The 16524-nt window shown below is 36.4% G+C and overlaps 1 protein-coding gene across 3 annotated transcripts in view; it reads left to right on the top strand.

Moving 5' to 3' along the window:
- CUL4B (cullin 4B) overlaps positions 1-15507 on the top strand; it is a 73264-nt gene extending 57757 nt beyond the window's left edge. For all 3 annotated transcript variants that reach the window (XM_062182887.1, XM_062182889.1, XM_062182888.1), the window contains 10 exons: positions 724-916; positions 2045-2149; positions 2639-2749; positions 3189-3274; positions 5484-5591; positions 6422-6535; positions 7271-7376; positions 8480-8652; positions 10695-10847; positions 13273-15507. In XM_062182887.1, the coding sequence (XP_062038871.1) occupies positions 724-916; positions 2045-2149; positions 2639-2749; positions 3189-3274; positions 5484-5591; positions 6422-6535; positions 7271-7376; positions 8480-8652; positions 10695-10847; positions 13273-13368 (1245 nt within the window). In that variant the 3' untranslated portion in view covers positions 13369-15507. The remainder of the gene's footprint in view (positions 1-723; positions 917-2044; positions 2150-2638; positions 2750-3188; positions 3275-5483; positions 5592-6421; positions 6536-7270; positions 7377-8479; positions 8653-10694; positions 10848-13272) is intronic.
- The last annotated feature ends 1017 nt before the right edge of the window (positions 15508-16524 follow it).

Here is a 16524-nt window from a genome sequence, read left to right on the forward strand (position 1 = left end):
AGCCGGGATTTGAACCAATACCTACATGGGAAGGTGGTGTCTTAAGTTACCTGCTGTGCCACAACACTGGCCCCACATCATTTTTTTTTAAGATTTATTTATTTATTTGAAAGGCAGAGTTACAGAGAAGCAGAGACAGAGAAAGAAAGTCTGCCATCCACTGGTTCACTCTCCAGATGGCTGTAATGGTCAGAGCTGTGCCAATCCAAAGCCAGAAGCTAGGAGCTTCTTCCTGGTCTCGCATGCAGGTGCAGGGGCCCAAGGACTTAAACCATCTCCCACTGCTTTCCCAGGCCATAGCAGAGAGCTGGATCAGAAGTGGAGCAGCCAGGACACGAACCAGCACCCATATGGGATGGCGGCACAGGAGACCAGAGCTTTAACCTGCTGCACCACAGTGCCACCCCCCACACACACACACACATCATTATTTTTAAAAAATTCAGTTGACCTCTTTAAAAATACGGAAGAGATCCCAGAGGCTTCTAATAATATCATGTTATAATATTATAGAGTCAGTGGTCATTCTTTGTTATTTTTTTGTTTATAGATTAATGTGTTGGTCTGGATATTTTATCACTTTAATGTTTTCTTTTCCTCGTTTTCAAAAAGAACATTTTTAGATTTTTGACCTGTATATACACATGCTGATTTAGAATATAATTTAGAGATTGTTTTCATTGTAGGTAATTCCAGTTAAAAAGTGTTAATTTTTGTTTTTAGGCATTTGGCAGCACTATTGTAATTAATCCTGAAAAAGATAAAACCATGGTTCAAGAATTGCTAGATTTTAAAGATAAGGTTGATCATATAATCGATATCTGCTTTCTGAAGAATGAAAAGTTTATCAATGCCATGAAAGAAGCATTTGAAACATTCATAAACAAGAGACCAAATAAACCTGCTGAACTTATAGGTATTTTTCCAATTATGTTTCTTTTATTTCATAAAAACTCCATCTGAAATTTTGATAGAGTTGTAGTATACTAGCACCTTATTTATTTGGGATTGCTTAGCTGTAAATATCAAATCTGAAAAGTGTTTCTCAGAGCACAGATACAAGGACTATGTCCTTTAAGCCAAAAAATGTCTGAAAGCTTACATGTCAAACATGATGTGCTTTCTTTATGACAGTATATTGAACCTATTATTATTAATAATTAGCTTAATTATTTTCCAAGCCTACAGTGATTTAGAAATCGAGCAGGTTGCTATTTCTAGAAGCTCACCGTTAGGGCTCCAAAAAATGGCAGTGTGAAATTACAGTTGCCAGTGGGTAAAGGAGAAAGTCCAGAATGAAAATAAACCTAATAATCTGGGCCCTTTTGGTTAAGGTTGTGGTATATACTGCAATGTTTCTTGAGTTTTTCCACTGAAATACACCATAATGTCTGAGAAGGAGTACCTTGAGATCTGGGGTTCTCTGTCCACAATTTATCCTTAGAAGTTTTAGGAAGTTTGCCTTCTGCTCTTTAATGTGTATGGTTTATTTTAATAGGAAAGTATTGTTTAGACTTGCTTATGTTCAGTGTCACAATGACACTCCAGAAGATGTCCCATGTTTTTCAGTTGTCTTTGATTACCCCCACACAGGGCTACAATGCAGCCTCTCCCACAGATTATCTGTACCCCATTTTAATAAACATGGATACACTCATGGTATAGTGGGGCAATACCTCGCATTTGGATTCAGAAGAATTGGGTTTAAGTTCACAATCTGGTGTGTATTAGCTCTGTGACATTGAGCAAGTCACTTGGTCTCCCCAACTTTGGATACTTTTAAAAAATGCGTTTCTGCTGGTGTACGCAATTACTTCAAAACATTCATGGAAAGTGTGTATTACAAAACTGCATTTCAAAGATTCTTTGCACCCAAAAAAATTTGTTTTAATTTTGTTTTCACATGAACTTTTTGCGGTACCCACTTGTAACTCTGAAGCATTGAAAAAACTAAGTATATTGTACTCTGTTTAGGTATGTAATAGTGCCTAGTACCTTTTGGATACTCATGATCATTAAATAACAAACTTTTCCCACATTTCAGCCAAGTATGTAGATTCAAAGCTTCGTGCAGGCAACAAAGAAGCTACAGATGAAGAACTTGAGAAAATGTTGGATAAAATTATGATCATATTTAGATTTATCTATGGTAAGTTTTTAATACTATTTTAATATTTTTCTTTTAAAGCACTGAACAGAAACTACAAAGTGTAATCATTTTGGAGGGAATATTTATTTGAGAATTAGAAATTTAAAATTGTATTTTATTTCTTGCATTTAATTCTTTGGGGATATTTCAGGAATGTTTCTTAATTGCCTTGTGCTTTGACTTTTCTATTCTTGAGAGCCTGGATTTTTGCTGTTTTTTAATCTCTCAGATATTGGTACTAAAGCTACCAGTAAACTAATAGCATTTCTGAAGAAAAGCTAATACAGTCTTAATTCTTTACAATAAAGAACTTTTGAAATGTCTGGGACAAAAATGGATCTTTAATGTATCTTGCATTTAACAAACGTGAATAAACTGTATGTAGTAAAATAATTTAGAGTAATGATGTGATTGATTAAGAACTTTAAAGCAGTTTTGTCAGAACTTTTTGTTGGAATATTAGGAGTCTTGTATTTGTTTTTAACACAGGCAAGGATGTTTTTGAGGCCTTCTATAAGAAAGATTTAGCCAAGCGTCTGTTAGTTGGGAAGAGTGCATCTGTAGATGCTGAAAAATCAATGCTGTCCAAACTCAAACATGGTATGTTTGCCATTCTTTGTTTCTTTTGATTTCTGAGGGAAAATGTTAGTTTAATTTTTATTCTTTCAATTGATTACCTCTTTGGTCAGTCACTGTATGTATATGTGATGAAAACATAAATTGTGCAAGCCCATGAGGTTTCTAACCTATTACACATATCTAGAGCTATTTGGTTATTTAAAATAAGGCATTCTTATTTTCATTATTTGTATAAAAATTTCACATTTCTCTTATACCTAAATTTAGATAAGATTATTGTAGGATTAAAGGGTTTGACTCTGAATTAGGGTGCATACACTTTGGGTTAAGGATTTCTTTTTATTCTTATGAACAGTTATGGATCATATTTCACGCTAAAGTAAATTTTACATTTCATGCTTCTTAAGTTCTTTGTTGTTACCCCTTTAAAATATTATAAATATACAAATATCTTTTATAGAATGTGGAGCTGCTTTCACCAGCAAGCTTGAAGGGATGTTTAAAGACATGGAGCTTTCTAAAGACATCATGATTCAGTTCAAACAGGTAAAAGTGAATTAAACTCTTACTTAATTCTTTGAACTTAAATATATTTAGTTGTGTCCTTGAGGTGATTTATATTGAAGAGAAAAATAGAACATATTTGTTGTAAATATGCCATAACAACTTAGATGCAACAGTTAAAAAAATGACCAGTGAAATATATTTGACCTAGTTTAGAGTTTATTCTTTTTTAAAAATTTATTTGGGGCCAGCGCTGTGGCACAGCAGGTTAAAGCCCTGGCGTGAAACGCCGGCATCCCCTATGGGCTGCTCCTCTTCCCATCCAGCTCTCTGCTATGGCCTGGGAAAGCAGTAGAAGATGGCCCAAGTCCTTGGGCCCCTGCACACGCATGGGAGACCCAGAGGAAGCTCCTGGCTCCTGGCTTCAGATCGCCGCAGCTCCAGCCATTGTGGCCATCTGGGGAGTGAACCAGCGAATGGAAGACCTCTCTCTCTGTCTCTACCTCTCTCTGTAACTCTGTCTTTCAAATAAATAAAATAACTCTTTAAAAATTATTTATTTATTTGAAAGAATTACAGAGAGAGAGGGAGAAAGAGAGCGATCTCCCATCTGTTGATTCACTCCCCAAAGTAGTTACAACAACCGGGTCTTGGGCCATCTTCTGCTGCTTTATCAGGGAGCTGGATCAGAAGTGAGCAGTCAGGATTCGAACCAGCACCCACGTGGCATGCTGGCGCTGCAGATGGTGGTTTAACCCAATACATCTCAGTGTACGTGTTGATCTTCTGATAGTATATGCAGAACCATAATGTACCTGGGTCTCCCACATCTGTGAATTGAAATTGATCACTTGGACTAGTGAGATGGCATTGGTACATGCAATCTTGATAGAATTGTATTGGAATCCCCTGGCATATTTCTAACTCCACCATTTGGGGCAAGTCCGATTGAGCATGTCCCAAATTGTACATCTCCTCCCTCTCTTATTCCCACTCTTATATTTAACAGGGATCACTTTTCAGTTAAATTTCAACACCTAAGAATAAATGTGTGTTGATTACAGAGTTCAACCAACAGTATTAACTAGAACAAAAAAAATACTAAAAGGGATAAAGTATTACATTGTACATCAACAGTCAGGACAAGGGCTGATCAAGTCACTGTTTCTCATAGTGTCCATTTCACTTCAACAGGTTTCTTTTTGTGGTTGGTTAGTTGTCACCTCTCAGGGAGAACATATGATATTTGTCCCTTTGGGACTGGTTTAATTCACTCAGCATGATGTTTTCCAGATTCCTCCATCTTGTTGCAGATGACCGGGTTTCATTGTTTTTGACTGCTGTATAGTATTCTATAGAGTACATGTCCCATAATTTCTTTATCCAGTCTACTGTTGATGGGCATTTGGGTTGGTTCCAGGTCTTAACTATTGTGAATTGAGCTGCAATAAACATTGAAGTGCAGACGGCTTTTTTGTTTGCCAATTTAATATCCTTTGGGTAAATTCCAAGGAGTGGGATGGCTGGGTTGTATGGTAGGGTTATATTCAGGTCTCTGAGGAATCTCCAGACTGACTTCCATAGTGGCTTAACCAGTTTGCATTCCCGCCAACAGTGGGTTAGTGTCCCTTTTTCCCCACATCCTCTCCAGCATCTGTTGTTGGTTACCATTAGATTTCTAAAGAGGAAAATGAAAGACTCAAGAGAAAGATCAGGGTCAGTAGGATCATGGATCATGCAGTAGTAGATATAGTATTTATTTGCTTTGCCCTTTCTCCCTGTTCTTCCTCCCCCCATTTTAGGTTACCCCTTGCAAAGCAGGCATTGGAGCAAATGAAAAACTGGAGACTTGGGCTAGCTGGTGGGGTGAGGAAGAGTAGGGTTTGGTTCTGGTGCTCCAAGTTCCCTGCAAAAGTGGGGACTGCAGGTGGTACTGGGGAAAATAATGGAGAAGAGATACTATAATAGCCCAGCTGTATGTGAGAAAGTATTTAAGCTGATAATGCTTATCATGAAGTCATGTGATCCTTGTATGCCATTGTATCAAAATGGTGCCTGATGTCTTTATGTAGTACATTTTGTGAAGGCTTGAAGGCTTTATTTAAAGTCCTTTTAATAATTGACTTTTATTTTAAAGATGGTCAGTATCCTTATAATTTTATAGTGGGGAACTTCTCATAAATGGATCGGTAGTAGGACATGAAATGTACATACGTTTAAGATCTCAGTGTACATGTTGATCTTCTTATAGTATATGCAGAACCAGAATGTACCTGGAAATATTGAATTAACTGTGAATATCCTGACAATGGGTTATTGGCCAACATATGTACCTATGGAAGTCCATTTACCACCAGAGGTAAGAGTTACTATTTAGGACCTCAGTTACAGGCATAGAAATCATAATTCAAAACCTTATATCAAGCTAATTTCGGTGAAGGTAGTAATACCAAATTTCAGCTGTTTTAGTATTTTGCTCTTTAAAATTTTATTTGTTATACAAGTTTCATGTGTTTCCTGTAATATTTTACTCTTATATTTATATTCCCAGGTCCAGTTTAGCACACAGCTAATGATGCCAAGTTTCTGGGTTCAGAGCCAGTTTCCCCAACTCTTACATCTCTGCAGATTATATCCCTCATTCTGCCTAGCTAGCAAATATTTTTTGCCCATATTTCATCTGTTGGCAGGACTGTTAAATGATGAGTGCTTACTGATTGCATCCAAACTCCTGGGAAAATATCTTGCTCAGGACTTAAGCCTAGAAAAGAGGTAAATGCTAGAGAAAAAGATAATGAAAATTCTCTTTGGAGATGATCATGGAAGTCCAGGAAGTAGATCTCTCTCAGTATGGGGGAGAATATGGAAAACGTGGCAGAGGCAAAACTTTGGAAAAGGCTCACATTCAGCTGGTGGTAGGAAGAGGAACCTGTGAAGAAAACCAAGAAGCAGCAGTGAGGTAAAGGAACCAGTATAGTGCATGGTGTAGTGTTTCTAAAGAAGGGATGATTAAATGGTATAGAGAGATGTTGATAAATCCATATAAAATAAGTGGTAATAGTAGTATTACATAGTAAGAGTATAGTCTTTGAGATTTCCAGAAGTTATTACACATGAGGTAGGTATAAAGAGTGGTGAATGTGGTACTGGATGTGGAGTTTAAATAAAGCCTTATTTTATTTATTTTAGATGGTAAAGCTTCAGGAGATTTTTAAGACATTTTACCTAGGTAAACACAGTGGCAGGAAACTTCAGTGGCAGTCAACCCTAGGACACTGTGTGCTAAAAGCAGAGTTTAAAGAGGTAAGTGGGTGTTCCCAGAACTTAGTTTTCCTCTTCTTCGTCTTTAATATTAAGGTCATCTCTCTTAACTGGATGGTTTAAGCTGCTGTCTAATAAATGTATTCTAGATAGCTAAATGAAGACAATGATAGTTTGCACAGATTTGTGTATATTTTTAAGGATGTGATCTTTTCCACAAGTGATTTGGCCCTTCCACAAAAAACAAAAACTAAGCCTCTCCCACTCATCCTTTCCCCACCTGTGGATGCACAATCCATGCTGCCACTTTTTCACAGAAATCTTGTTGCTGGGAGCTGCAGAACAGAGTGGGAGTTATGGGGAACAGTGCCCATATCTAATTTCAAAAAACCCTTTTAGCTTTTCATGACTAATCTGAATCCAACAAGTTGAAAATGCATTTGAAATACTGATTTGTTGCCACTCGTGATGAAAATCTGTAATGACACATAGGGCTGAGTTATTAATTTTAATTACTTTGTTCTGTTTTAATTAAAAAGCTTTAAGACCTGTTAAAAGGTCAACTAATCCTTCCCACTATTTTAGGTAGGATCATACCTAAACCGTACATTGAATATACTGTGTTACCACCTCAAGTGGCTTTTCTGGGTAATGTTAATCCATGTTTCTAAATCCACTAATTGAAAAATGCTTTTTCTATAAGAGATTACTTATTTGATGAATTTTTCATGTGTTTTTTTTTTAAAAAATGGCTAAACACTGCTATTTCTTCAACAGGGCAAAAAAGAACTCCAGGTCTCTCTTTTTCAAACACTGGTGCTGCTAATGTTTAATGAGGGAGAGGAGTTCAGTTTAGAAGAGATCAAACAGGCTACTGGAATCGGTTTGTGTTGAATCAGTTGATTAGCAAGCATTATTAAGTATCTGCTATGTGTATACCACTATGTTAAGAGCTCTGGGGGATAACAAAGGAATAATCCTACTCCTCAGTATTCTTAATATAACCATGAGGAAAGGGGAAATGGCACTTGAAATAATCTCAAAACCAAGTAAGTATTGGTCTGTTGCTGACTAGAAGTATGTTAGAAGTTTAATGAAACACGATTGAGAAAACCCTCATGACAGAAGTGGGAATTGAGCCCAATTTTCAGGTTTTGGTCAGGGAGAAGGCATATGCAGCAAGGAAAATATTTGTGGAAAAGGCTTTGAGGTAGGAATGGGCACAACTTGGGCAGAAGAGCTTAGTTGTAGCACAGAAAAATGAGGTACAGAATTAAATAATTAAACTGGATAGGGCCTGATTATGGAGAGCTTGATAAATCTGGCAAATAAAATATACATTGTAAGCTCTCAAATGTGTGACATAATGGAAATAACTTACTTAAACAACTTGGCTGGAATCAGTATACAGAACATCTTAGAGAATGAGCAGATTCCAATCTAGAAGCTTTTGGAGTAATTCAGGCATAAAGTGTAAGGGGCTTAGAATAGAGTGAAGCCAATACAATTGAGAAGAGACATCGTTAAGAAAACAACCACTAGATATGTGGAGCATAAAGAAGAAGGAAGAGTTAAAAAATGTTTCTAAGGTTTCTCACCAGAGTAGATGCATAGTATCATCATTAACAGTTAGAAAGAGGGTGCCATTTTATAGAAAAGATGATAAATGAAAATTTGGACGTACTGCAGTTGATGCTAGTACAGCTGGGTGGATGTGCCCATTAAATGTGGGACTGGACAGAAGTGAAATGTCATTTCAAACTTGGTAGTTACCCACATGGAATCGTTATTAATACCCTTAAAAGAAGACTAAGAAAATAAGCCATCAGATAGGACATAGAGGAAGTCATTGGAGATGAGCATGGTGTAAAGTGGTGGGTGGAAGTTTTAATAGAGGGATGGGAATAGAAGCTAGATTGAGGTTGAATGTAGCTGTTCGTGCTGATGAGGTAGTAACAAATAACTAAGCTGCTGTTTCTTCTTCAGAGGATGGAGAGTTAAGGAGAACATTGCAGTCATTAGCCTGTGGAAAAGCTAGAGTTCTGGCGAAAAATCCAAAGGGCAAAGATATAGAAGATGGTGACAAGTTCATTTGTAATGATGATTTCAAACACAAACTTTTCAGGATAAAGATCAATCAAATCCAGATGAAAGAGACGGTATTTTTCACTTTCTTTTAGTCTAAACTCAGTGGAATTACACATGTTCATGATGGAAATGTATAAAGAATATTTTCTTTTTAAAATGTAATTTTTCTTGTACTTATTTTTTTTTTCATTTTATTTGAAAGGTAGAGAGACAGAGGAATGCTGGTTCACTCTTAAAATGCCTGCAACAGCCAGGGTAATCCCAAGCCAAAGCCAAGTGCCTGGACCCAATCTGGATCTCCCATATGGTTGGCAGGTACCCAAGTACTTGAGCCATCATCTGCTGCCTCTCAGGGTACATAGCAGGAGGCTGGATCCAAAAGTGGAGGAATCGGTACTCAAATCAGACACTCCTATATGGGGTGCAGGTGTTCCAAGTAGTGACTGACTTAACTGCTGCATAAATGCCCACCTCTAAAAAGTATTTTATACCAGTAAAACTAGCAGTACCATTAACAATTTCTGTGCCTGTATCTAGCTGAATATGTTTCAGTATTTAATTTTGGGTTTTTTGTTGTTGGAGGCTACACATGATTGGTTCAGATTTTCAGCACAGTTTTATATCCTGTTTAGAATTTTTCTGTGCCATTAAATTCCTTAAGAAATCACAACTGGCTTTATAATAAATACTCTTTGACATGGCTGGCCACTGCTCACTATTTGGCATTTATATTCATCACTTTTTAGCAGTACGAATGAATAATACTGTAAGAAACATCTTTGTACCTAAATCTTAATCTCTCTGATCCTTTCCTTATGATAAATCCATGGAAGTCAATTTCTTTGGATCAAAGGGTGTGAATATTTTAAGAGTCTTAGTGCATAAGGTCATATTGTGTTCCAGAAAGGCCAAACCAATTTATACTTGGACCAGCAACATATGAGTGTCTATCTTGTTATGCCCTCCCCAACACTAAAGATTAAATTTTCTTCTTTAGATTTGTCAATTTGCTTGGTAAATCTGAATGATTTAGTTAGTATTTCTTTTATTGACAGTAGAGGTGAATATTTTGTTTTGGGCATTTGAATTTGCATGAGATTTTTATTAAGGAAACCAAGTGTAGCATTCTGAAACCAGTTATTCAGTTCCAACAATGTGTAATGCAATATTTGAGAAACAATTTTAATGTGGGACAAGGATAGGTATCTTCAAAAAAGTTCCTGTTATGTTTACATAGGCATCAGAGGAATGATACTCCCTTAAAGGATTATCATAACCTTACTTTTAAGACATTTATGCTATGGAGTTGGCATTTGGTGCAGTGGTTAACATTTCTTTGAACACCTACAGTCCATATGGGAGTGTCTGGGTTTGGGTCCTGGCTCCTGATTCCAGTGTCCTATTAATGCACACTGTGGAAGGCAGCAGGTGATGGTTCAGGGAGTTAGGTCCCTGCCACCCATGTAGGAGACCTAGATTGAATTTGAATGAAAAAAATTAAGCTGTATCAGAAAGAAACTGCTGCAACAAAATCTAAACTTTTGGTTCAGTTACTAAAGGTTGTCATTTTAAATTTTGCATCAAGTGTGATAAACTGCTAAACACTTAAATCTCTATTAGTCTTAAAGGAATGTAAGCATTAATGGCATGCATTTCTGGTTTATATATTACAAAATAAAAGTAATTGTCAAAGAACTTGACGCCAACCAGTTTGCTTAGCTACTCAATACCATGATTTGAGACAGAAGTCAGTCAGTTTATAGATGAGATATTGTTACACAGAAATCTGGTCAGCAACCCCTTGTAACTGATATATTTAGAAGAGTCAAAAGAAAATGGTAAATTCTGTCTCAAACATCCTTACTTCCAGAAAAGCAGTTCAAAGATAGTATTTTCTACTAAGTAATGTTGGCATTACTTCATTGATACAGGGCAATATAATTAGAAAGGAGCTATGTTTACAGGGTTTTTTCTGTCATCATCTGTAAGGTCCCATTTAGATAGTTCAGTATATTTAAAGCAGTGAGTGGTATGTCAGTAAAATGTACAAATTTGTGTAAGTAATCATGTTTCACTTCAGGTATAATTCTTAAGTTTAAACCCCTCTTGTTAGGTTGAGGAACAGGCAAGTACTACAGAAAGAGTATTTCAAGACAGACAATATCAAATTGATGCTGCAATTGTTCGAATTATGAAGATGAGAAAGACACTTAGTCACAATTTGCTTGTTTCAGAAGTGTACAACCAATTGAAATTCCCAGTAAAGGTAGGTATTCTGTGTTTTCATATTGAGCTTCTTATAAAAGGATACATTAAATTTTCAGGCACAAATCCTGTAAACATAGATGAAAGCCTCAAGAGCATTTGGCGAAACAAAAATATTTCCCATGCTGATGCATATGATTCAGGAAAAAATTTGTTGGCATAGGGGCAACTGTGAAAAAAGGGGATAACAATTTAGTAAAACTCTCAAACTTGTAAGTTTAAACTTTTTTCATTCACTATTTTCATTTGAACTTCTTTCTTATTTTCTCCTTGAAATACCTTGATATTTGCCAGATGTCATTATTTTAGATAGAGTCAAATCTGTTGGTTAGGTTACATTAAGTGTCTGAACTGTGTACAGACTGGTATCGTTTTGAAAATTTTAATTTCAGTTCTGGTCAACTGAAATTGGTTGGTTAATGGACATATTCCGAGGTAAATGCCCAGTAATGAAGACACATAGGGTGATATTGTACTGGAATATTGTGTAAGTTCCAGAATATTCCCAAACCCTTGTGTTGATAAACTCTTAATAAGAGTTTTGATAGACTCCTGGCTATTAGGATTTCTATAAGCTTTGGACTTTGATATATCACTTCACCTGAGCTTCTTTCCTCTTTTGTAAAATGTTGCTAATAGTAGTACTTACTCTATATAATTATGAGGTTTTCATGAGATCTTGAATGTGAAAATTTCAGAACTGGACCTAGCATATAATCAGCCCTCAGTAGCTATTTTAATTAAGAGGTTTTTTCTCTCTTCCAAGCCTGATACTGCCACCTCATTACAGCCCTGTCACCTTCATGCTCTGCCTAACAATTACTGCACCTCTAGCCATAGAGATCACTGATGCTAGGGAAGTTAAGGGATTGCTTTCATAAAGATTGTTCTGGTATTCTAGGTCTTTTATTATAATGAAGAGAAAATCATTTTATTGAACTTTAAGATTACTGGATAAAAATTATGACTAAAGTTTTGACTGCCCCATCAGATTCCTTTCCCTTTCATTTTACATATTATGAAAAATTTAGTAGGCAAGATGATACAGTTGGCCCCTCCATATCTATGGATTTCACACGTGCAGATTCAACCAACTATAAATAAAAAAAAATTTGAAAGCAGTGGGGCTGTACTGAACACGTACAGACTTTATTTCTTGTCATTATTCCCTAAAAAATGCAAAATAGCAGTTATTTACTTAGGATTTATACTGTAATAGGTATAATAATTAATTTAGAGTTGATTTTAAAGTATGTGGAAGGATGTACATGGGTTATTTGCATATATTACACCATTTTGTATAAGGGGCTTGAGCATCCTTGGATTTTGGCATGAGGGCAAGGGAGGATCCTAGAAGCAACGTCTGCAGATACCAAGGGATGCCTGTACTTTTTATAGTCTAGACATACACTCAAGTGTATAGTTGAATTTTGTCATCTGAGAGCTAAGAATACAGTCATGAAGGCAAGCTATCAAGATTTATTTTTATTTATTTGAAAGAGTTAGAGAGATTTAGAGATCCTCCATCCATTGAGTCACTCCCTAAATGGCTGCAGCTGCCTCAAACTGGTGCTCATATATGATGCTGATGGTGGCTTAACTCATACCATAACACTGGCCCCCATATTTTAAGTTAATTTATAAAAATTAAACCTAACTTGCAAAATTAGCTTTTGCCCAAAGTAAAAGTGTATTGTCGGCCGGTGCCGCGGCTCACTAGGCTAATCCTCCGCCTTGCAGCGCCGGCACACTGGGTTCTAGTCCCGGTCGGGGCACCGATCCTGTCCCGGTTGCCCCTCTTCCAGGCCAGCTCTCTGCTGTGGCTAGGGAGTGCAGTGGAGGATGGCCCAAGTCCTTGGGTCCTGCACCCCATGGGAGACCAGGAGAAGCACCTGGCTCCTGCCATCGGAACAGCGCGGTGCGCCGGCCGCAGCGCGCTACCGCGGCGGCCATTGGAGGGTGAACCAACGGCAAAAGGAAGACCTTTCTCTCTGTCTCTCTCTCTCACTGTCCACTCTGCCTGTCAAAAAAAAAAAAAAAAGTGTATTGTCCTCTCAAACTGTCTCAGCAAAACTAAATTTCTGATTTCTCAAGCTATAATGTATTCCTCATGTGAAATTCTGTTATGTTTAGTCTTTTGTATTTAACTGTGCAGGGAGTATCTGGTTCTGGGAAGATTTCTCTAAAATAAAATAGAAAATATTGCAAAAGTATAGCATTGTAGTATATGTATAATCTATCACATAAAATACTTAACCTGATTTTTATTATATTTTTCTCTAAAATAGAGATTTAAATAATACGAACAGGTAAGATTACATATATTAAGTCAATAAACCAAAATTTTCTTTTTTTGGTGGGGCATGTTGGTGAGTTTGAGCCAATGATCATAAACTTTGCATTGAAAATTTGCCTTCTCTTAACAGCCTGCTGATCTTAAGAAGAGAATAGAATCCTTAATTGACCGGGACTACATGGAAAGAGATAAAGAAAATCCAAACCAGTACAACTATATTGCATAGATGTTGACCTTGGCACACTTGGGGTCCTATGCAGTAGCCAGTGATAAACTAACCTGTTGATCCTATATTATCTGACTCTGTTTTTTATTACCAATGACCAAACGAAGCGGTGTAATGGAAATAGTCGAGTGAACATTTTTTTCAGTGGTTAACATGCCCATTTTTAAGAGTAATACTTACTTTAAGAAGAATGCTGTTGAACTCTTTTGCATGTTATTCAGTATGATGTGCAGAAAACTTTTAAGAAAGTACCTGGTCTTCATGAATCCTCTTTAGAACAAGGGAAGAGGTCCCTATGACTATTAAAAAAAAGGGAGGGGGGTTCTTATACACCATTAATGATGAGGCAAAAGGTTTATTTGCTTAAAATGTCATTTAAAGATAATTAAGCTGCATGCAAAATTTATTTACTGTACAGAGGTCTGGATGTATTTATCAAATAGAAAAACCACCCTGGACTTGGTTATTCACCTGTTTTGTGATTTTCCTTGAAAAGAAAAATAAGTTGTCATAACTATTGATATTTTACTAGGTAATGTTCTGTTACACTGAAAGGAATATTTGAAAAAGAACTTACTTGGAAACAAGTTTTCAGGTAGGGGAACAGTTGCTTATATAGTATCATATATTCACATCCTAAAATTTTCCATTTATGAGTATGGGATGTATGTATGTGGCTTAGCCCCAGGTTTACCATGCTGATTAACAGGTACTTCTAAAAATAGCTAAAATAGAACACTGCTGATCTGTTGTACTAGAAGAACATCATTGGAGAGAAAACTCCAATACTTTCTTCATGTTAAAAATGAATACAATATGAAAATTACAAAAGTGACCAAAATCAACATTTCATAAAATTTTACAGGAGCAAAAAATGCATCAACTGATTTTCAACATACTTATAGGCTTTAAATGTTGTTTAGACAGTTTTGTTTTTAACTTGGACCAATTATCAATTATTACAGGCTTCCTAGGATTTACCATTCCTGCTTTCTGTACCAGCGTGGTTTTTTTTTTTTTTTTTGGAAGCATCCCAACTCTTTGTTGATAAATGAGCCTTTACTATCATCCATGTTCTAACTTCCTAAAACCCTAGGTATAAAAGTCCTCCCTCATTTTCCTCACATACTCCCTATTTGGGAATTTCAAATTCTGTAGTTCCCCTTTGAACATTGCTTGAAGTTAAGAGTTCTCATAGCCACTGGACCCCTGCTTCTCAGAGGAATGTCCCAAGATTGTTTATACAAGGAAAAATGACAAAAGTATTGTTTTTCAAATTCATAATGTGAGTAAAAGGCTTCTCTTTAACATCCGTTTATTTTTGTTTTGCTTCTTTATTTTTCATTGAAGCTTTGAAAGTAATGGATATGGAGAAGCAAAAAAATCTTATTCTTTTTTTAAAAATCAGAACTACTTTAATACTTATTGCAACAGCATATTTCCTTGCCTATTCAGAGCCGTTAGGAAGAATGCCTAGGTCCTAAACTTCAACTGAGGAGACCTTTGGATCTTATGTCTACTATTAATTGTTTTCTTGAATTCTCAAAGACCTGTGGCCAGCTATATATTTAAAAAAATTGCCTGTTTTCTCTTTGACTGCATCAGATTGCACACTGTTGTCTAACTATAGTGTTTAGAATTCCTTCCTAAATTCTTTCTGAGCAGCCATCACCTGTATTTTCTCTACCCCTCCCTGATCTTCTTACAATAGTGCATCTGACAACGAAGTGTGGCCAATTTGTTTGCCCTCTCTTCATACTGGACCATCTACATCAGTGTTCTGACTCATCCCAGGTGGTCTCTCAAATATGTAGACTAATAACCAGACTCAATAGGTACTCTTATGCAATTTTTAGGTAGAGTTGGTCCTGTTAGGAGGAGATTGTTGATGTCACCTTTGTTACCTTGAAAGCAGGTCCCTTCCCTGATGTTCTTAATTTTTTGAAAACTTGATGCTGTTTTAGCTGAAAAATTAGCAAGACTATTAAACAAGTTGAGGGGAGCTGTTTAAGAAACTGAAAAGCAGTTGCAAACTACATTGGATAATTGTGACTTTCAGTTTTGTATGAGTTGAATTTTTGTGCTCTTTTCCCTGTGTACGTGGTGGTTCTATTTTTCTCCAATAAAACTTTTATTTAAAAAAAGTTTGTGGAGAAGATCTTTAAAATTCAAGAATTGTAAGGAAATGATCAAGACTTAAAATCTTCCAAATGATTTCCTTTGACATATTCACATTTATCTAATTTTGTTGTTTTTTAAATTTGATTTTTATTTTTGTGATGCTTTCATGATAATGATGCTGTAGAAGAAGTATGGGGGAAGGTTTGGTAAAAAGGGTAAGTAAAGTTCCAGAAATTCTCATTTATTCTTAAATGTCATTTTAGAAAACATACATATACAATTTTTTTTCTCTTTTTAAAAAAGATTATTTATTTGAAAGGACAATAGAGAGAGAGGGAGAGACAGTGAGATCTTCCATCTGCTGCTTCATTCCCCCAAATAGTTCAAACAGCCAGGTCTGGGCCAGGCCAAAGCCAACAACTAGGAAATCCATTTTGGGTTCCCACATGGGTGGCAGGAGCCCAAATGCTTGGGCCATCTGCTGCTGCTTTCCCAGGTGCATTAATAGGGAGCTGGATCAGAAATGGAACAGCTGGCACTTGAACTGGCACTCTGGTATAGGATGCTGGCATTGCAAGCAGTAACTTAACCCAGTGTGCCATAACATTGGCTCCTAAGCATTTTATTTAAATCCTGAAAGTCAAATAGTTTCATAAAGTAGGCATGAAACTGTTTTATATTTGAGTTGAGGGGGGAATAAAGTGTAGCTGCTCTTTCTTTAGTTAAAGCACTTAATCTGCTTTTTCTGTTAATAATTTGTGTTCTGGTCCAGATACTCTTCACAGCATAATACTCCTCAAAGTTTTTTTAACCCAATTCTTGCATCACCTGAATGGCCTTAACATGATGTCTAAACATACTTGAAAATTCTTAACCTTGTACATCGGTATACAGTTCCAGAAATCAGTTTGTTTTGGCATCTGTGTCTAAAGGTTTGAGAAGTTGTTGACTTTAGTGTCTGTAATTCTTTTTAAATTTGCTTTTTTCCTTTGGTTTAACAACCACTGTTTAATGCTTTGAATTGCAAGAGTATTA

The sequence above is a fragment of the Lepus europaeus genome, chromosome X (genome assembly GCF_033115175.1).
Source record: "Lepus europaeus isolate LE1 chromosome X, mLepTim1.pri, whole genome shotgun sequence".
In the NCBI taxonomy this organism is placed as follows: domain Eukaryota; kingdom Metazoa; phylum Chordata; class Mammalia; order Lagomorpha; family Leporidae; genus Lepus; species Lepus europaeus.